Raw genomic sequence first — 22,493 nt, forward strand, 5'->3', positions numbered from 1 at the left:
GAAAAGTCACAGACTTCCTCTAACAGCCAGTGATGAGGCTGCCAGGCTCCTGAAGGATGGATTTGAGCTTTCAGCAAGATACTTGTATCCGTGCTATTGTTGTCCCAGTGGCAAGAGAGCCACGGATGTTATCCAGGGCCACAAGGACCTGGTGTCATAAAGGCCAAAGCAGCTGTTGTTTCCCATCCTCCATTCCCATGGCATGGATCGGATGAGACGGCTGCCTGCCTTCCGTGAGCACTGATTCAGACTGGGATTACTTTTTTCCCTAATATATACTCCCAGGAAAAGAACTGGCCTCAAATGATTTCTACCATTTGTGCTGGTGGAAATTTTGCAACGCCGGCTGACCTTGAATAATTTCTTGATTCAGCAATCGTCCCAGAAATCAGAAGTGCCTCCCACCTGAGACCCAGCGCGCATGGGGATGACTACCACGATCTCTGCATACTTCTCTCTACCATAATTTGATCGCCGGGTCCATTCTACCTGGTGGTGGCTGTACAGACTCCAGGCAGGCGTAGATGCACCCGTTGTAGCAGCAGCGCTTGTGCCTTTCACACTCTGAATCCGACCGGCAGCTGGGCACCTCGCAGGCTCGGTCAGGCAAGGTCTGGGGCGGCGGGGGGCAGCGGTCGTTCTTCTGGTAGTGGGAACTGTGAGAATGAAGAGGGTACTCATAATCCTTGCAAAGAAAAGAAAAGGAAACAAAGGTTTGGCATAAGGTGAATACCAAACATCCCATCAGTTGAAACAGAAGAGGGATTTTCAAAGTAGTTTTCAATACTCATTAGAGAGGAGAATTAACCGTTCAGCTCCCCCAGCCCTGTCTTCAGCACACTGAAGAGAGCTACATGATCACCTCAGCACATTGCTTTGGAAACACCAAACCACCAAATTATTGTGTGGAACCCATTTTGTAATTAAGCTTATTGTAATGACAATGAGGAGGTAAATAAAAAAAAAATCCTTTAAAGTCTTTTATACTTGTCTGGGAAACGAAGAGAAAGACTCCAGGCATCCTCATGACGAGCACACCAAAGCACTCTGATAGTAAAGCAGTGGAAATGATGACACTGTATTGTTTTGAGGTCACATCCCCAAATGGGACCTGGAACAAATGTCCCAGCTCGCACCTCTCTCCTCAATAAGCAACTTCTACCTTCATCACCTTCTTCTGGACAAGAACTTATAGGGGAGTCTTTCAAGCTTATCCACTGTGGGGACCTGGGTTGTTAAATTAGAGACCATTTCTAAAACATGAGATGATCTGGGTGCGGTAGGTGTGGGTGGTGTCAGTTCGATCCCAAAGAAAATGAGGCTGTGTTCGACTATAGAGAAAGGAGCCCAGCTGCTCATTGCACACCAAAAGGACAAGGGAGATTTAAAGTGGATTAACAGGCACAGGATTTTACCAGAAACATTTATGAGGCAGCATTCAGGTATTATTCACGCTGGCAGCATTTTAGCAAGAAGCCAACCCCCTCCAACAGAGAGGTGAATCACACAAGCCCACTCCTTTCTCACCTATGGCTAAACTACTCATCTCTGGGCTTGAGCTCAGCTCCCCAGAGCAGCATAAAGTACTCAGAAAGGGCAATCAGTTCTCAGATTTATTAACAAACATTAACAAGATCTAATCAAATCAAAAGATGGATTCCAGAATTGCACTTTTAAAAGAGATCCGTATCTAGCCAGAGGTATGAAGTGAGCAGTGCCATGCACTCGCTAGCAGGCTGTTGAGTTTGAGAGCCCTGTATACACTTGGCACGATCACTGCTGTGTTACAAAATCAGTGATGAACAACTGGGGTTGTTATTCCAAGAAACAACATGGTGCAACTCTCCCTGAAGGGTCTCTAGGAAATTTCACCATCAGACTATGGAGAAATTTGAGGTGAGACTAATATCCCTCTTTATCTACATGCTGCTACATCCTCATTGTTGAAACCTCCCAACGGCTTCTGTGGAGCACGTGTGCCTTTGCGAAACAGCACATCCCCACATGGACTGTCCAACAAAATGTCCTAGGAGAGGCCCCAGGAGGTCCATTGCCCTGGGGACTGACTGCTGGCCCGCACGGCCCCTGCTGCTGCATGTGACTGAGCAGCAATCAACCACCAGTAATGGTAAAACCAGTATCATCTTCACTCCCTTGGCATAATTTGTAACGCAGAGAATGAAGGAAATCCTAGGGGAGACCGAAAGAAATGGCGATGCACGTTGTTTGTGGTACTGATGTGAAAAATTGTGCTTCCATATTGTACGTAGCACAGAATTGTATTGATAAGGTGGTGGTTTTTACACCAAAGCGGACCTCCGTTCTTTGAGCCATAGCCAGGGGGAAATGGAGAGCAGCAAAGCTTCTCTGCTGCCTGGTTGCACAGCGATTGAGTGTCAGCCAATGTAGAAAGATAGAGAAAAGTCAGGATGATTAAAAGTTTTAATTTCTGTTACAAGGTGTATGTTAAAGAAAAATACATGTCCTGGTTATAGCTATAACTGGCCAAATAATGTGTGCGCGTGCGTCTGTATGTGAGAGACAGAGAATTCCTAATATTTCCCCAAACGACAGCCTCCTGCCCTGTTCCCAGTGTCAGCCTTCCCTGCTCTCAGTATCAATAAACATTCTTCCGCTGCTTTTTCCTTAGTTGTTTCCATTCAGTGAACAAGAAACTGCTCAAAACCCCCCCCGTGAGGTTGTTTTCCAATGAATTGCTAGGCTGTTTGAACCACAAAATAGGTCTGAAATAAGTATTTCTTAATTTCTACGATGTTTTCAATGTTAAAGTGTAAAACAAGGTGTAAGCTCTCATGCCATCCCATTCCTCAAAACGTAAAAACACTCCAGCTTTGAAATGACGTGCTTTTGAATTGAAGATACAGCAAGTTCAACTTTTTTTGCTGTAGTTGGATTTTAAATAGAGGAAATACTTGAACCAAGTATATTTTTGGGATGTAAGAGGCCATTTAACTGTAAATCTATGCGGTTCCAAACATTTAACAGGTCTCCTTGTTGGAGGGAGCGCTCATCCTGTAAGGTCGCAGTTTACTATTGTATTATTTGAAATGTCAGCTGCAGACTGAAATGTGGCCAAAGTAATACTGGCAAATAATGGACACATGAAAAAAACCAACCCAATTCCCCAAACAATTAATGGAGTTGCTTCACAGATGATTCAGAAACCAAGAAGCCAAAATTGCAATTAACAGTTGGCTCAACGACTGAGATTTCCGCCTGGGAACAATGCAACATTTTTAGCTGAATAACCCTGTACCTCATGACCTCCCTGCCCATTTTCCCTGCTCACCTAATCCTCTGAACCCCTTTCCTTCAAAACCTCATGGTCAAAAAAAGATTGTTTGACCATTTGATCTAATAAAGCCATTGCCACTGGCTTATGTATACAGAAACCATCCCAGTGGTTAAGGATGTCTCCAGGTATGGGTTACAAGGTCTTGTTAAAGGCTCTCCCAGGATTCACAGTTTGGCTCTGAGAGTAGCTCAGATTTATTATTTTTACAGATTGTGACAACAGTCAAGATTTCTTCTTTGCAGAATATTTTTCAATCCAGGAGGCAAACTGCTGTTTCCCATGGAGACCTCTTAAATCATTTTAATGACAATATCTGCTTTAGACATATCCAGAAACGAAGTAAGGGGAGAAGTTCAGAGTTCAGCTGAGGAACCCTGGAGTTCAGTAAGGATGACTGGGAAAAACCAGAATGCAATCATTCACTCTCAACCCATATTTCAACAGTGACTGTGAGATGCAGTCTGCCTCCAAAAAGTCCCAGACCTGCTCTATTATGTGTGCCTGAAAGTGGACCCTGGGCTTGTGTCAAAGCACAGTTCTCTGCTAGTTCATATTCTGCTGGCAGGTATTTCCAAACACTGGCCATAAAGCACATTTTCTCTGAAACAAGACACAGTCAGGAGGAATTTAGATCCCTCCGATATTTCTAGCAAAGACCTGGAAAGGCACAGATCATCGGTGATCAAAGTTGCAAATATCAGGCTGAAGGAGGGTTAAAGAATCTGAAGGACAAGACCAAAACAACAGGAATAATATTCTCCTGCTGCTGACTCTGGATTAGTCGTTTTGGTTCCGATGCCTGCAGCACTGGAAGATTGTCGCAAAATTAGGGTGAGCTCAGAGAAGATGCACGATAGCGATTAGAGGACTGGAAAACAGGGAACACAGTGCAAGACTTCTAGGTGCATATGCAGGTCTCAAAGGGGAGGCTGAAGGCTGCTCTGCCCATACAGCATGCTGAGGCACATGCAGGGCAGGACCCGCAGGGGAGGTGTGCTAATCTGGTAGATGACGAGGGTATCTCTGTTGATTTATGACAGCTAGCTGGAGGGTAAATGAATTGTTGGAAGAACATTACAGCAGCTGTGAGGAATTCTTAATTTCTGGAAATCTTTAAAAGTAGGCTGGATTTCTTTCTAAAATGCTTGATGTAATTGACACTGGAATAAAATCAAGACTGCCCAGGTATTTCCAATAGACATGTGTGTGTCTTGGTAATGAGTTGAAGAGCATCCCCCAGTACCTTCCTCCTCTGCCCTTTGGGAACAGCCCATGGCCTGTGCGGGGGCTGCAAAACACCAGCTGCAAATCACTAACTTGACCAGAATCCCTCTGGTGGTAAAATACACGGATTTGCTAAAAGCTGGAAGCCAGTTCCTCCATCCCACTATAACTGCCAGTTTTTCCTTCTCACTGCATTCCCTCTCCTCCTTCTCCCTCCTCTGTTCCCACTCGTCCCCTCCTTGCCATCCAACACCCTTCCTCGGAGTCCTTAATGAAAAACTCCAGACCTCAAGCCAGCTCCTCATGGTAACACCTGCTCGCCGTTCTGCAGCCAGCAGTTTGGTGGATGCATTGTTCCTACCATGGAATCAGATTTTTGGACTCAGACAACATCACTCTCAGTCAACTCCCTACCCCTCCCCACCTCTCCCCCCTGCAGACCTTGCCCGCGTCCTCCTGGGGGTCCCCCAGGGATGTCTATGGCCCATCTCCTGTAGGGCTGAATGTTGCCATGAGCACCTCCATCTGTTACTCCTCTATCCAAGTGACTCACAAATCAGCTGTTCCACCCACAGCCTGTGATTTCCGAACTGTAGGGAACATACAGCATTCGGTAGAAAAGAAAGCATCTCTCTGAGAAGCAGGAGGGGCTGCCAAAACAGTCTCTTGGTGGATAAGAGGATGGAGAGCGGATGCCTTCCTCCTTACAAGGCTTTGAGGAGAAGGTTAAAAAAAAAGCCAACATTTTCTGTTTTCCCTAGATAAGATGTTTCTGTCAATATAAGCAATTCTAGCTGAGCTTGCCAGATCAGTAGCACCTGGATTCACGGCTGCCAGAAAAAACAGCCCTTTGAAGAACTGCAGACTGAAAGAAGAGGTTATATCCTCAGGGGAGTGGGCACTGTGCTTCTACAGAGCACATTATCTGAAGATCAACATGTAAATTCCTGTTCTGCTCCTGTCCTGTCTCTCTGGGTCATTTACTTCATCGCTCCTACTGAATTTGAGCTCTGCATTGAAATATGACAGAAGAACATACTAATACATACACTTTCCAGGGAGTGATTTTGCAGGAAACACAGCTCTTCGCATCACCATTTGCCACGTAAAGTGCAAACCAGATGATACCCTGTCCCAAGGGAGGCTACAATGAAGAAAATTTCTTACTGCAAAGTACTGGGTGCCTTTCAAATATTGGCACGAAGTTTTCTGCAAAATTTCGAGGAGCCAAGAGTACTGTATTTCTGTTCATTCAGCACGGGCAAAAGACACGTGTCACACTTCTGAGTCAGCAGTCGCACAAACCAAACGTAGCTGCCCCCAAACACCACTCGAGGTGTCACGGGCAAAAAAGCATCCCTTCTAAATTAAAAGCTTTTATATGTGGTTGCAGAAAACAGGTGGAGGAATCCCTCTGTGATAGCAAGGAGCTGCATATGCACATGCAATCAAACCCGAGCATGAGAAAACAGGCTGGCTGGGGCTTCCAATGAAGTGATTCAAGGGGCAGAAGCCTTGGGTCAGCGCTGGCTTCTAAGGGGACTTAATGGAGTAAGTCAAAATTTCAAATTCTTTTTTTTTTTCTTTCTAAACAGCAGGTCCTGAAAGTCAAGCTATCAATTTTTTTTTTTTTTTAATTTTTTTTAATTTCCTCAATGGCCTTCTCTAAGAGTCTTTTGGCCCAGACACACCAGAACAGGCCCCAGCACCATCCTTTTCTCCACTCACAGTAGCTTGTTGCCGCTTCAGTTTCAATTCCAGTACTGCTCCAAGTACCACCGCGGGTTTGGAAGCGGTGGTTGCGCTCAGTACCCCACTGGTGAGTAACCACGTGGGGTACCCCCATAACACACCGGGCAGGCACAGCAAGTGCTCCAGCACTCCCTGGGCACACAGGGGACGCTGGAGCCTCTGCAGCTCCGTCCTGTTTTCTTGCACAGCAAGTCTTCTGCCCTTCCCCGGTTTGTTCTTACTCGTGATGGCTTGGGGATAAGAAGGTGGCTTGACATGCCATCGGCACATTACTCTGACACGGCACACCTGGAGGCCTCTGTGCTCCGGTGATTTACAAAACCCTAGGCAATGCCCCATCCCTCTAGTACACTTTATCACTAGAGTTGGAGACATTTACCCAAAGGTACCCCAAAAGGCGGTGGAAGAACTGGGCAGGGAACCCTCCTCCCTGCTCTAAGCAATGAATAACTTCATCTTCTTTTCATTAAATCTATCCCCAGACACACAGGTTTTGCATTCCACGTCTCCCCACTCACGCTCCCCTTGCTGCCCTATGAAGTTTCTAGGAAAAGCGGCGACGGCTGCCGTACCAGTGTCTTCTCACTGTTCCAAGCACGCTTTACAAGTTTCCCATTGCAGCAGCTAGGTGGCAAATGTTCAGTACAGCCTGGGAAACTTAATGCAACCCTTTTATGAAGAGACAGCCTGCGGATTCAAATACTTCTAAAGTGATACACACACGTAAAGAAAACTCCCCTTTCACGGTGAGCATACCCAGCTCCCCCAAAATCACCCCACTGCAGTTTACTCACATCGTATTTCTCCGTCATTTTCAGATGTAGAGCACGCTTCCAGAGATTCCTTGCACAGCCCGAATCTGGCAGCAAAACTAAGACACACACGGCTGCAGTGAAGATCTTCTTACAGAAACGCATCTCTGACAGCACCCTGGAATCCATTTTCCCAAGGAGAGATGAAATAAGGAGCCCAGCACGGCTTTCAGGACCCAGACGATTCAGAGCCTTGGCAAGGAGGGAGGGAGACGGGGAGGGAGGGAGAGCGAGGGCTGATCGCTGGTGAGAGCCGCTTTTCGCTGCGCAGCTTCTGGGAAGGGAAAGGGGGGGAAAAAAAAAACCAAAACAAAAACAAAGGAGCCCAGAAGCCAGAAGCAGAAGCCAGGAGCTGCTGTTGAACTTCTTTACTCAAAGTTAGATCAGGTTCTCGGCTCACATGTTCACACAAAGCACATGCTCTCCTTGAATGATAGATGGGAAGATTATTTGGAAAGATTATTTTTAGACCTTTGTTCCCAACATCTGGTATCCTCAGAGAGCCCCATTCAAAGCCAAAGCGTGGGATCAGATGACAGCTGCCGCAGGGGGAAATAAAGGTCTTGGAGGGGTGGGCTCGGCAGCTTGTAGCAAACAGCTCACCCAAACTTCCCAAGCTACTCAGCTCTCCCTTTGTGAGCTTCCCACCGTGCCCTGAGCTGTGGCTTTGGATCATGTTTTGACAAAGTGATAACTTCACATGAAGATTCCTTGAAGGAAATGATTTTACGATAGGATAAACATGCAGGGGCTTTAATTAAACCAAGTTGATGTTGGCTTTCTGTGAATGATTTCAAAGCAGGGGAAGACATGGCCATTGGGGAAAAATAAATCCATATGCATGGGTGGGGATCGGGGAAGGAAGGTGGTTTAGAAATCACATGACCAAATGGAAAGCAAGGAAGGGGACGTGAGTCAGGCTGTGCCTGACAATGGGAGAGACAGAACGACTGGGTGTGGGGTATTAGACACCTACATGGACATTCAGGCACCCAAGTGCCTGACGGACAAGAATGGACTTATGAAATCAGGCTGAGAGCATCCCAGCATCCTGCTTGGGATGGGGACAGAGGCAGGTGCCAAAGAAAAAGTATGACAACAGGGCAACGGTATCTATCCATGAGTATAGACACATATATACATATGTATATGTGTGCATGCATATACTTCCACAGCCTTCGGTAATGATGTTCAGGGCATCCTGGGCCAGATGTGGGGGGGTTTATTTTATAATCCCCCATGAATTTCTCCTCCAGCACCTTGTCCAGCCTCCACCTGCAATGAAAGAAGAAAGGGAACCACATAGATAGTCGAGATACGAGCACTAAGCCCTGCTTGTCTCCAGTTTACCCTGTCTGCAGCCCTGCTCTATAGCCTGGGCAGAGCAGAGTGGAGGCTTGCTGGATGCATTGAATTTATTTTATATCTGCTGTAAAATGGGTCTGCACGGGAGTGGATTTGTGGACAAATACAAAAAAATCTTCCAATTCTTCCTTATACCTGAAAGCTGTGGCAAGTCACTTCGATCCTTGCCTTAGTGTCAACAGCTGCATGTAGGTGGTAGCTAAAGGATTTCATTTCCAAGCTTGCCAGAATACAGTGATGGGAATCTGAAGGACAAGTGAGATGTGGGTTTTAAAAGCTCTGTATTTAACAGAATATATTTGATTTATTTAGAGATAAGAGGTTTACAGGGTTTCTAGCAGTAACCGTGCTTTGGGACAGTCCTGGCCATATCTCTACTGCTGTAGAAAGCTTCTTAGCAACAAAACCTGTTCAGTTCATGCTAGGGGATTTAGTTGGTAAGAGAAACCAAGCAGGGGCTACTGTTATGGGAGGAAAGCAGAGAAAGAAGGGTGGGGAAAGAGAACAAAGAGTTAAACTGGGTTAAACTCCCTCACAGCCGCACCAATATAAGGAGGTCCTCCTGGGACTTGCAGAGCAAGCTGCCTTGCCTCTGTGTGGAGCCTGTGGTCTCCCAAAGGAGCTCTGGCGGCATGTGTCTTAGGAGGGATCTCTATGGAGATGCAATGACCATATATTGCTCTGTGTTCGCGTAATTTTCATCACCGCTTGACCCATAGGTTGCTCCTGCAATAAGATGACAGTCACTCCCTAAGGCGTGAGTGGGGTTTTGGGGGGCTGACAGGCACAGGGGACTCCATGGCACAGTTGTTTCAGGCATGGACGAGAACAGGGAGTGTGCATTTGAGCTGGAGAGCCTTCCATGGCACAGGAGCTTCATCATCCTCCACCAGGCTGCTGAGAAGACCGTCTCAGCAGAAAGCATGGCTCCTGAGGGGTCCAGGATGTCCTTCATCCTCCAGGACAGGTCCCTGTCACCTGCTTTGCACCATCCTGCCAGTTCTTCTCTCTCCCAGAGCTGTAATCACCCATTTAAAACAGGGTTTATCCCAGTTTTCCTTTAAACAGGCCAGTTCACTCAAGCTACCTTCTCTTCTGCACTTAATAAGGACAACTGTGGACAACTCATGTCCACAGGTCTGTCTATGGCTATGGGAAAGTGACTCCCCAATGACTGAAGTGTTACCTTCACATGAAGGCAGAGCTCAGCACCTACAGGTCACTGTCATCTCCACCCAGATCTCATCCAAATGTCACCTGAAACCAGCAGTTGTGCTGGAGTTAGTGAAAGGCACTCTCAGACATCTTCAGTACATCCACAGAGGAATATACCACTACCATAAGACTTCAACTTGTGGCTTTATTTTTTCTTGCTCAGAGAACATTGTCTGACACAACAGGGTGCCTCTAATTCCTTTTAAAAACAAATCTTCCCTGTTTGCTGCAATATTAATATCTGCACCTTGATAAAGCACCTTTCAGGCACAACCAGGAGCTCCCACCGGTGTCCTGACTCCTGTGTTGTAAGATGACAAATGACACCGCTGGTTGCACGGACTAAACCAGATTTTTTCATAGAGTATTCCTACTTAATTTATGTCTTTTGCTGATATTTCACTTCTCTGTGCCCTCGCTGAAACCCAAACCAGCATGAAACAACAACTGTTCACGGTAACTCTCCCTAATTTAATTTCATTTTTGTTGTTTGTTTCATATACTTGCAATCTGGACTTGGAGCAACTAATTCTGAAGATCAATAGCTACTTCAGACATTAGTTACTGGCCTTTCTTTTGGCAGATATACAGCTTTGACATTTACCTGGGAAAAACCAGGCTCTGTGCATTACAGTTCATGGACTGTGTGCCAAAGTGAGAATTCTCCTGCAGGACCAACCATCAACAGCTGGTCATGATCTTCGCATAAAAATGACTGTTGATGTTATAACACTTAGGCCTCCCAGTTACAACCATTTCACCTTAACTTCCCAAAGTACTGCATGCAATGCCTGGACTGGATTATCCTTACTATCAGCTGGGGAAACTGAGGCACTGGAGGGGTGATTTGCTGAAATTAGACCTTATTCCATCGGTATGACCAAACTGCTAGGGCTGTAGCAGCTCAGCCTAGGCCAGGGCTCTGTGCTTCAATGCTCTATACTCACATTCAATAGGGAATTCTTCATGCCACCCATTACCATCCCTCACATGCATCTACCTCCAGTCTGTCTTGGAAACTAGGCAAGGGAATTTACTTTTTTTAGAGGATTAAGAAAAACTTCTTTAGCTGGCAAGATTGGAAAGAATGTATTTCTCACCTTTTCTAGATATTCTTCTTCTTGGTAGTCCCTGGCAGGGCTGCGTCGTCGCAGGACAACTGCAGGACAGCTTTAGCCCATTTCACACCACATTGCCCTCCCATGTGGAGCCCAGGGCACACCTAAACCAAGAGAGACTTTAGTCCACTCGGGTGCAGAGGCTCCTCGTTCCCACTACAGAGCCGTTCATGTCTTATCTAGTTCACTTTTGAATGGCCCATTCAGGCAAAAATAAAAAAAAAGGGGGAAAAAAAAAAAAGAGAAGCAGCTTTGATTTCTGAAGAATTTCTTGTTTAACAAAGCAGTTCTCTGCAGGTTTATGGCTCCAACTATTAGTATAATGCATTCTTAGCAGCTTGAGAAGTAATTATAGGAATCAGGCACAAATTGTTAGCAAACACAGCCGCTGGTAATAATTAGAAATTTAAAATTTACTGCTAAGCAGATTTCTGAGTTGTGTTACTTTAAATGCTGGGTATTTGATGGCGTATGTTTTTAAAACTATTACTACAAGAAAGAGAGAAAATTACAGGCCATTTTCTCTTAAACTACCCCTTACCTACACACAACAGTTGGGCCACAGCCGTTTATTCTAAGTGGAGCAACTCCCTCTGGTGATGGCTGCATCCATATAAAGCTGCTGTATGGCTATCCTACCCTATGCAACGTGGAATAAGTGATGCTGCTATAAGACACCCTTGTATTATTACAATGTCTTGGCTAGATTTGGCTCCTGCTTGTCTGGAATCTTGGGCAGTCAGTAGGCAGGCAGTTAGACTGACAGCTGGAGAACAGCAAAAAGTATAGTAATGTATAAAGTCGTATCCACGCTGAACAAGTAGCCCAGGGAAAGCGCTAAAGTGAAAAGCCACACGCCTAACCAGCACATCTGGCCAGGTGCAGAACACGTGCGAACCAAGCGGTAAGCAAATTTTCTACTAGCGAGAGTTTACGGTGTGCTCGGTTGTGTCATTCATAATAAAATAATTCTTTCCTATATGCTTGCCCAGGGAATATGCAGAACATCTCTAAGTCAAGACTCCTCTGCTTCAAGATTTGTGGTGCAGTTCCTCACACAAAATTCCCGCTGCCTTCAAGGATGTTAAATGAGATCGCTTCATACATCATCACGAAGCAGAGAGTCATCTTCTGCGCATGAATCTGTGCAAATTTCCATTCCGCAAATGGTTTCAATAAGGCAAATTCTGCAGTAACATAAATTGCAGTCAGACAATGGTGGAAGAACATGGCCGAGACTCAAACGTCTCCCCAGGACCTGTGAAACCTTCAGCATAATTTGTTACAGCAAGGAAAATGTATATGAGTAAAAGGACAGGCATTTTATCAGGCTAGGAGAATAAAATCACTTTTGCAACTAGGATTTGTGCTGCCTCATTATAATGAATCAAATAATGGTTTTTTAATATGTTCTCAGGGAGGTTCTGAGTGAAAGTCACGGGGTGTTTGTGCAGCCAAGGAAAAATGTCTTTCTCCAGCCAAAAACAAGTAAGGTAGGTCAGTCTAAGCCAAGACTTCCCCTTTCCCAGAGGAAAGATCTGACTTTTAAGGAACGATTATGTCAAAGAGAGAGTTTCCTCGGAGCGCACAGCTCCACCAGCGTGAGGTGACTCATTTTAGCATGATACAATCACAGTGCCTTCATGCCAGGGGTTGCTGCAATTCCTTATCCACGGCGCTTACAGGCCTGCTGTTTCCTCGCCAGCGCTGTATAGGTTCTGTTGCCAACAGCCAAGGACAAGGGTTTTCTGGGGGTTAAGGAGGTTAGAGATCGTTGATATTACCTGATCCAGTGCGAAGGCCAGGTTACAGCCGCGCTGCCTCCCCCCCATCTGCTGCACCCCCAGCTGCTGGTGGGCAGCCCAGGGCATCCTGCCCGATGTACCACTCGGGAACGGGGTTTGTGTGGCCTGGGGGAGACCCGCGGGTGTGTGCTGGGATCAGCAAAGGGTGATGACCACTGCCCAGGGTTTCTCATGGGTCAGATACATCAGGAGAACAACTCCACTCATCGCAGTGACAAAAACACAAGCGAACGCTCCTCCCTGCTACTCCCAGCTGCCTTGTGCAGGCTCAGCCCTGGGGGCTTACCAGTCAGGCTTTTAGGAAGACCAGTCAGGTTTTAGGAAATCAGCAAAAACAAGTAAATCCAGAGTGTTTTTGTTGTGAATATGCGCACAGAAAAACCATAGCCCTGTTTCAGTTTCCCTCAGCTAAACCTGCCATGTGAAATTCAGGGAAACGTATAGGAAGTGCTGGGCTCCTCAGCAACAAGAGACGGCATCCCTTTCATCTGTATGGTCACCCCTCCTACCTGTCCTTTGTGTAAGATATCCCAAAGCAGCAATATTATAATTGTTACTTCTTTTTTTTCTTGCCTAAAAGCCAGCCAGTGACTGGGATTGCTCACTGCGTGGACTAGCAGGAAAAGGAATCCCTTACAGGTGCCCACCGGGTGAGGGGATGTGATAATCAACACATAAAAGAAAATGCAGCATCTCTCGAGGGGTGCCACTGAGTGCAGATGATACACCCCCTCACCGAAGGAGTTCCAGCTCTGCAGGAAGACCCCAAATCTGGGTTTTCAGTACGGATTCATTCCTGTCTGAGCAGGAAAAGCTGGCTATTGTGTCTGTGCCAGATGTTTGCTACCAGGGAGCTCCACTGGGAATTTATAGGATGAAATAAAAGATCAAAAGCAATTCAAAACACAGACAGGTGATTCTCTTTAAGCATCTGGCCTCAAGCCCTTGCGAAGCCTGGCAGAGGTCAACGTTAAGTGGCCCCTACCCATTCGGAAAGGCCTATAAAGAAGAATATAAAGTGCTTCTACTTTTAACTAGCTTTATTGCATATGAGATATAAATTAGATGAATGTTATTAGAGAAGCACTCATGAGCGCTGCACCCCGCTAACAAAATCAGCAGGAAGTCAAATATATGATCAAAACATTGTATTAATTACGAGGCGGAAAGGTATTTAGTCTGGAGGAGAGGCTCGCCTTCGGGGTGCAGCATGCGGCCGTGCCTCCGCTGCGACGCCGTGTGCCCCTGGGAGATAGCGGCGAATCCCAAACAATTCCTCTGGGCGGGACTGCCAGAGCTGCGGTTCTTGCCCACACGCTCCCTTGTGCCAGTTCCCTCTGGAGCATTGTTGTCCCAAAGTCTTTTGTCTCCGAAGAGGCCTCTGTGAGCAGTTAGCATCCCGCAGGGAGGCGGGAGAGGAGGTCGGAGGGGCTGGGGAGGAGTGGGGGCCCTTTCCCTCTCAGGCCAGTGGGGACTGCTGCATGTTTTGGATGGGGGGAAACATACTGTGAAGCTCTCACACTGCGACTGCCGAGTCACGGACTGGAAACCTCAGAGGAATCTCCCTGGAGGACAGATTTCACCCTCAAATGAAAGACATGGGGAGTTAGTATCTCACATCTCTGACCCACAGAGACTTGGCCAGGGCCAAGCGGTTTGTTTTGGGGGCTGCATCTCTCGGAGTTCAAAACCTGCCTGTCTGTAGCCCCAGAAGGAGATGGTTTCCCATAACAAAAGTGTCCTGCCCACATCCAGAAATAACAATTCAATAGATGAAGTGCTGTCAGTAGCACCTGCAAACACTGAACAAGGCAGATGGAGGGCCAGATATATATCAGCATTGTGCTTGCATATGATTTCCTTCATGAAACCTTTAGCCTCTGCTTCCCACACACAATTACAAGTGAACTCCCTCCCTCTTTGCTGTGGCTGCTCTGAGGCAATGCATGCTTTGGCAAGGACACTAAATGATTTCCCAGATCCAGCTACAAGGCAAATGTCTTGAAAGCTCTGAAAAATCTACGGCTGCTTACGTCAGCTCTGAGGATGTCAGTGCTCTCCAGAATAGCTGGGGTTGTGCACCTTGAGCTGTGCTTCTACCACAGCACAGCCTCAGAGCTTTGTGGGAACCAGCAGGCGTGCAGGGACCTGGCAGGGCAGGGAGCATCACTGCAGCTCATCAGCCTTATGGGGACATTAAGACTTGCAGTCGGCAATGGTCCTTCAGAATTTCTTAGAAGAGATCCAAGGATTTTGGACCCTGAGCGTCACATTTGCTGTATCATCCCATTGCTGTTAAGGACCTTGCTATGAGAAGGCAGAGTAGTTTTTCCTGTCTTCTCTTATCCAAGGAGCAGGGTTAAACAAGCTATAGAAAATCCCACTTGCCTTTGACCTCTTGATAAAGGTCTAATCTAAAGCTGGTTAAAGACAGACAGCAGTATTTTGAGCTGTTGCAGACTGGGCTTATCTGTGAGTGTTCCCTTTTATGTCCTTCAGCAGAGTGTCTGGAAGTCAGTACATGTGTTTCCATCATCTACCTGGTTTGAAGGGGACAAGCAGGCTCTCTCCTGTCCAACAGCTCTGCTAAGTGGGCTGGATCTCATTCACCACTGAATCCTGGTGCCCAGGCGGAGCTCAGACTCTGGTTTCCACCCTTGCACTCTCCCTAGGCATTGTTTGAATCCCCTCTTGGCTTGGGCGTTAAATATAATTAGATGTCATTTCAAAATCAGAAATCAAGAGGTGCAAAACTGGCATTGCAAAGCAAAGACTTCCTGCAAGAGAGCTCTGAAAACTGCTTCCTTATATCCACACGTACCCTTGAACACCTGGGGATAAGCCTTCTTGAAAAGCCCTCTGGGTAGACAGACAACTTTTACAAGCTTTGGCATGGCAGGAAACGATAAGAGATCTCAGCTAGCCTCCTTTTTTTGATGCATGTACCCCTAATAAAGAGGATGCATCTCATAGCTTATACCTCAGCCAATTCTATTCCTCAGCTGAGCAAGGGACTTCTTTTAGCAGTCAGACATAGCTTAATTTTTTTTTAAGGTGCTGGAAGAAGTATAATAGAAGGTGTTTCCTCCCCTTGTGTCTCTGTGTGAGGTCCTGAACAGCAAGGTTTAGTATTCCAGCTGAATTCCTTCTGAATCATTCAACAGGCTGGGAGAGGCACATGGAGAGTTTCCACCTTTTATCTCAGCACAAAACTTTTCATCTGAACAGAGTCTCTCTACTGGGAAAGTTACTGTCCTCCAGTGAGCCACTCATTTTTAGGATGACAGTAACTTGCATTTTGCCACAGATGTTGCCTATTACAACGTTTCCTACTCCTGACATAAAGGGGAAACATGAAGGTACTTTGGATGCGCGGTGCCTCAGCCGCAGTCAATCGATGCTTTGCATTCACTGCTACGTTCACTTCGCTTCCGCGCTCTGCTCTCGGGCACCTGTAGTAAACAATCTAGGCAAGGCAGTGAAAGGAGAACAGAGAAGGATGTTTGCATTATGGGAGAACAACAGCATGAGAAACGGTGACATTTCCATTACAAAGCCAATGTTTTGAATATTGCACTTCACCAATATTCAATATGCAAGATAAGAAGGAGACTTCAGCGATGGGTGTCCCTACTTCTACAGCAAAACAATCTGGATGTTGTTAGCTAAGCACGAAGCAAAAACTCTCTAAACACCCTACTAGCACGAGGCAGAGATTAAAAGCTGTGCTAAAAACCAGATTGGCTACCAAATCTCTAACTTTATGAGAATACACTCCCAGCTCTGCATGGGACAGCTGCTTCTGCCATTTGCCATGTGAAGTCTACATGCTGGAAAATGTCTATTTCAGTTTTGGTTCAATGTTCGAGTTAAATATCACAGGTCATATAACTATATATTATTTAAAAATCATTTATATATATTTCTATATCATTATATATGTTTACATATATACACAAACTTTAATTCCAGCATGTTTCTTGTTTGTTCATAACCTCCCAGCCTGCCCCCTCAAAAAGTAATGGAGCAACATAATCAGTGGAGCAACAAATCCCTCTGCTCTTCCTAATGCAGGCTACTTAATACCTGCAGACTGGGTGCAGGGCTTACCAGAGTTTGAGTTCAGCTTTACACTCAAGTTTTGCCCCACTTGGCAAGTTTTTTGCTTCTTCAGGGTTCATTCACCTGAGATTTCCAGTGCCCAGCAATTCTGGACATGTTCCAATGCAAATCATTTCTACAGAGCAAGCAGTTGTATATTTTGTCCAGCAGCCTAAGTCCTCTGTGACTAGGTATCTAATTAGTAGGAGTAGGAGCATTGTAGAGACTCTGAACACACTAGTTCCATGGGCCAATTGGGTTTTGGTGGACTTTGTGCTGGTTTTGTCAGTGGAATCATTACTGTTTTGCCAGTCTACATTGAATGGTCTGACACAGGCATCAAGGTGAGCGGCCTGCCCCGTGCATTAGGCTATGAGACATGGCTACACATGGAGTCATATGATCAGTGACACTCGAGCCCTACTGTCTGTTCAGGCATGAAACAGGCCAAGGTCTCTGCTTCCTCCTTGTTGGCTGAAGTTCCCACTGTTGTGTCTCAAAATGGGGACTAAGGGAAAACGCTGTATCCTGGGCAAAAGAGAGGGAAAAACCAAGACCCTCCAAACTATTATCAGGACACTCCAGAAGTGCCCAGGCCAAACTAGGAGATCTGCTTTGTTTGGACCACTCTTTTCACAGTGTGGGGTAAACATTTGATTTGGCATGAGTTCCAGACCCCCGTCCAAATCTACCTTTCAAAGCCATTAACCTATTCTTGAGTGTAACAAGCCCCAATAAATCACCTTTTTTCTGCCTAGCCTTCCCAAAGAAGCTGCATTATTTAATCTTTCATGTTTTCTGCATTCTGAGAGTATTAAGGAAATTGAAGGAAGTAAATAGCTGAGCATTCAAATACTGTTTCATAATATCTCTCCATCTTCTCTTTAAAGTCTTGAATTCGATTTTTTTTCCCAACTTACATCCAGCAAGCTCTTTGGCAAGAGAAAGCTCAGATGAGGCTTGACTCCTTAATTACGTTATTGGCAGACTGTGGCATTCCTTTGTTACTTTCTTGATCTAATTCCCCCAAAGAGCTGAAAAAAGGAGAATGGTGGATTAATTTAATCATAGCTTCTTGTGTGGTTAAATACCAACTCCTTTATTGTCCACATACATTTTGGTGTTCTGAATTTCATCTCTTCCACATTTTCCCCTTCAGACTTTATGCCAAAGGAGTGATGCAGACTGAAGTCCATGTGTAGGGATTAAGTGGAGACTCAGTTGCTGGAGTAGAGGCTTCAAAGCATTTTATTCCATCAAGCCCTTCAGAGCTAAAACTGCAAGGCTAATTCAGCTGGCAGCTGAAGGATACCTCCCATGGCTGCTTGGAGCAGCTATAGGCACAGGAAGGGTCCCTGTAAGGAGGATGCACTGCAAAGTCAAAAGTCAGCACTGGAGCAATGGGTCTACTAGACCTTTTTGGGGCACTGAGATTTGCAAGTCCCATCACTTTCTTATTTTGCTGAGCATGCATGCATATATAGAGGGAAAATCCTTCTCAAGACAAGGTAATGGAGACAAATGCTGTACCAGCCCTTTCATCTGGGGCTTCATTTCAGCAGAACCTGCAGTTATTACAAACTTTCTGTCTCAATTAACTCAACACTTCTGCCAAAGAAACCCAGAACATGCTGTTTGCAGCGGGGCAGATTCACTTTTCTGTGCAGACTTAAACAGCTGTTTCAGACTGTGACTGAAAAGTTATGGCATTTACAGTTGAGCTTTTCCAGACTCGTAACTGAAATGCAACAGTGGAAGCGTTAGCTGTGTCTCTTCATCTCTGGATGCACCTCCCTCAGATGCGAGGTCTCCCATCTTTGTCTCAAGGGGTGAAATCATGCTGCTCACAAATTAGCTTTGTAGAAAACCTATGTAGCTCCATCTAGGTTCCCATTCCCCTAGCTCTTTCCTTTGGGAGCTGGCTGCCGGCACTAAGTCCGAGGCAGCCTTTGCAAATCAAAGTACTATTTAATCTGAACATAAGGCTCTAAAGGGCGAGTAACAATCAGCACCCTCTGCACAGCTTTGTGTTGGACCATTACCAGCTAGATGACGGGATAGCCCTGCTTCTAGGAACTGCAAGGCAGCTCTCTACCTCCTCCAAACATCGTCCCAGCAATTGCTTGAGCAGAGAACCCTTCATTCTCCATATTCATCTCTGTGTCAACGTTGACAAAGCTGCAAAACTTGGCTGAATTAGGACCTTCCCAACTAACAGCTTAGGGTTCATTGCTGAGCTGCCTCAAGGAAAGGTCTTGTTTGGAGCTGTGGTCTTGAATTCCCACACAGGTAATTTTTCACACTGCTGTTATTAGTCTAAACTGGCATATTTAAGCATCAAAATAATCAGCTTATATACAATAATCATGAATTATCTCAAAGCAATTCCTCATCCTCAAAGAACTATCAAGGAAAACAGATTTAAACGTCGTTCGAATCAATAGAAGGAAGTTACTCAAATTAAGGGAGAATGAAGACTAATAAACTGCTCCTGCAGTCTATGTTGTAGAAAAGCACCATGAGAAAACATTGGAATTTAGGTCAGAAATTCCATAACTTGCACAGGGGTCACACATGACCTGGCACAGCAGCCAAGCTCCTACAGTATTCCTCTCTCTTAGGAAGAAAACATGCCGCTCTCCCTCCTCTACACCAACTTATATTTATAATTACACGTAACACAGGATGATCCTGATTGCTTTGCAAGTAATTGTTTGCTGAGAGATTGCATCAGATAATAACTGAGAATAAAAGCAACTTCCTTCAAGTGAATATTTGCAAGATCAGCCCTTTAGTGGGAGTCGCAGTCAGCAATTTCCAAGTGGCTGCTGGGACAAACGCAAAGTCTCAGGAATGCGTAAGCAAACGCATTCGACACACTACATGTACTGGAGCAGTGATTTATTAAACAAAGCAGCTTCTGGAAACATGGGAAAAACATGTTCAACACAGAAATAACTAATGGTTCTTCTCCCAAAAAAGGGAGTAATTATTGTAAGTTGTCACTACTTACAAAGCGGCCACCTAATCGTGTATACTTTAGCTAGTAATACTTTTAATAAAAATCTTTTTGCCAGGCATATCGCAAACCCAAATGCTAATATATTTCATCGATTTCCAATTTTTCAGAAAAAAAAAATCCTATGGACTTAAACTGTGTTTGCCTGGAATGGGAATTTCAAATAGAAAGGCTGAGAGCATGCCAACCTGTTTCATCAAGAGACGTTTCGGCCGGTTTCACCTTCTCCTTGTTATATACTAGCTCAAAGTGGTTTAAATTTCCATACTCAGTGGAGAACAGATGCAGAGAATAATTTCTGGTTTGTCTGAAACATAAGCAGCATATTTTTGATTGAGGGCTTTGTAAACTAGCTCCTTCCAGATCAGAGGCTTGGGGCTGCCATGAGCAGAGGGGCTTGCTGATCAGAGATTAGCGAGTGCCCTGATGTGCTGCCCAGTAGACGAGGGGTTACTGGCAAAACCACTGAGATGTGGAAAGGGCCCCAAGGAGCCCCACTGAGCCTGCAGATCCACAAGAAATCTTGGCCTTAGCCCCGCATATCTGGGGACATGAGTAATGTCTGCGCTTCTGCTGCTGCTCTGGTCTAACAAATGCCAGGCTAAATGGCTAGATCATTACCCTTCCCAGTATGGGATGGATCCAGCTCCCACCAGAGCCAGCTGGAGCCTTTCCATCGAATGAAGTGGGGGTGGATCAGCCCATTGCTGCTGCTGTTTGTCCTTGTACGGTGCAGGCTGCCTCCCTCCCACCATGCTGGGAGGCAGTGGGAACCCAAGGTCGGGAGGCGAGGGCAAATCCTGGAATCCACATCTATTCCTCAGAGGGGACGAAACTCCTATTTAAGGAAAGAAGAACAACTAAGAGAGGGTTTTATGACCAGGTCCAGAATGAGGCAAGGAAAAACATTAATGTGAACAATTCAAGTCAAAGTAGATGGTTTTTATGTCTCAGTCAGCTTGGACTTTGAGAATTAATGGATGGCACCACCAAGGTACACCCCAAAATGTGTCCCTGTGAAAATGTTTTATCTGCTGACATTGCAAGCATGAGTGTAATACTGGGGAGGTCTCATTGCAGAGCAAGACTTTGTTGTTCCAGCTACTGGACAAGATGAACACAATGAAGGTCACCACCCCAAAGCCCAATTAACACTTAGAATTGCAATTATCCTGTGTTCCCTAGTCTGCAAGTTTTGACCCTTGGTGGGGTCACGGACTGGTGGAAAGGGACCAGTGAAAGGCTGGAAGAGCAGTGATGGTTGACAGCAGACCAGTGTTGACAGCAGATGAGTGTTTCCAAGAGGCAGGGATGAGCAGGGTTGCGTTAACCGGCTCTGAGGGTTCTCTGGGTCAGGGCACACTGAAATGTAATACAATCCCATCCCACCCCACCCAGGATAGGGAGTAAGGGTTTACAGCAGAGTATGAGTGAAATTCTAGTTTATAGAAACCGAACTTCATCAGAGGGCTCTACAGTCAACCATCTGTGCTTGGCCCCCCTCTTCATACACGAGGAATATTTTGGGATTGATTCTCATTTATGACTGGCTGCCCCGCTGTTTGGGTGTACGTCGCAGAAAACAACAGAGAAAAGAAAAACCCAACCCTATAAAGTAGGAATGTGGGGAGTGTAAAGTCAGAAAACTGACAACAGGGACAGAAGAACCTGAAACTATTTCTAGTTCATTCTTTCAAGTCGCAAGGTTTCAAGGTATGACCCTCCTGCTTTAATTTTCCCATTTAGTAGCAGATCCTCAGCTGGGATAAACTGCTCTGCGGTCATTGTATTTTAGGATGAAATCCTGTTCCCATTACAAGTGAAATTGCTATTGACTCTCATAGCACGGGGATTGCAGCATTTGTGCCGAAATCTGTGGGTTTCACACTCTGCAGGGGGGCAAATATTGCCTTCAGATGCAGTTTTCATTGAGGATTTTATGCAAGGAAACATTCCAATTGTTCAAAGGCTGCATTAAAAAATGCTGGTTCTGCAACATTTTTAATTCAGAGCCAAATTTAAGTTAATACATACCCTTTCCCCATGTCAGAATCAGCACTATGAAAAAAATGACAACAGAATTCTATTTAAAATCTGAGAAGTGAGGTCACAGAGGTTAAGGAGCTCTGGAAAACAGAAATCCTTAAGGCACATGTCTGGTTGTTTTTGCCTGAATGGGAAAGTTGCTTTGTTTGACCCTTTTAAGTGACAGGGTTTGCAGAATGGAAACAATGGCTGCTGATAGAGATGAAGAAAAGCCCCAAATCTGAGAACAAAAATGGAGCTGAGACTCCACCTCAGGGCAGCAGAGATGTTGAGCGCCTTTTGTTTTGGAGGAACTGACCCCAAGGGATTTGAAAGTCAAATACGTGACCCCAAAGAACAAACATAAAGATGTTACGTTATTTTTTTTTTTTCAATTACTGCAAATATAAGGACCACACATAAAGATGCAAATTCAGGTGGCTTTCTTCATGAGGAGACACAGCAGCCTGCCTATTGATGCTCTGCAAAAACCTCTGATGGGCCATTCATTGTCAGTGCCAACACACGCGGAGAACTGCACTCGGTGTTTCAAAATACGGGGGAGTCAGAGAAAATACCCTGCCTGCCTCCACAGGGCGATGTGATTAGCTCCAAGACTTTGCCTCCTGCACTGTGACTTTTCCCAACATTTTGCTTTTACCTCCTGCTTTTTTGTCACACTTTCTCTCCTCCCTTGAAAAAACAGCTTGCTTATTTCTACCTTCACAGCCCTGGGCCGCT

General features: G+C 45.6%; 1 protein-coding gene across 9 annotated transcripts in view; it reads right to left on the bottom strand.

The window, feature by feature from the left end:
• WFDC1 (WAP four-disulfide core domain 1) overlaps positions 1-22,493 on the bottom strand; it is a 140,049-nt gene that overhangs the window by 7,740 nt on the left and 109,816 nt on the right. For 6 of the 9 annotated variants that reach the window (XM_075101267.1, XM_075101266.1, XM_075101263.1 and 3 more), the window contains 3 exons: positions 10,785-10,906; positions 7,087-8,379; positions 490-685 (listed from right to left, as the gene is read on the bottom strand). In XM_075101267.1, the coding sequence (XP_074957368.1) occupies positions 490-685; positions 7,087-7,233 (343 nt within the window). In that variant the 5' untranslated portion in view covers positions 7,234-8,379; positions 10,785-10,906. Of the gene's footprint in view, positions 1-489; positions 686-7,086; positions 8,380-10,784; positions 10,907-11,859; positions 11,990-22,493 lie in introns of all 9 variants that reach the window. The other 3 variants (XM_075101265.1, XM_075101271.1, XM_075101269.1) reach the window with 2 other exon arrangements.

Source organism: Phalacrocorax aristotelis, chromosome 8, assembly GCF_949628215.1.
Source record: "Phalacrocorax aristotelis chromosome 8, bGulAri2.1, whole genome shotgun sequence".
Lineage (NCBI taxonomy): Eukaryota > Metazoa > Chordata > Aves > Suliformes > Phalacrocoracidae > Phalacrocorax > Phalacrocorax aristotelis.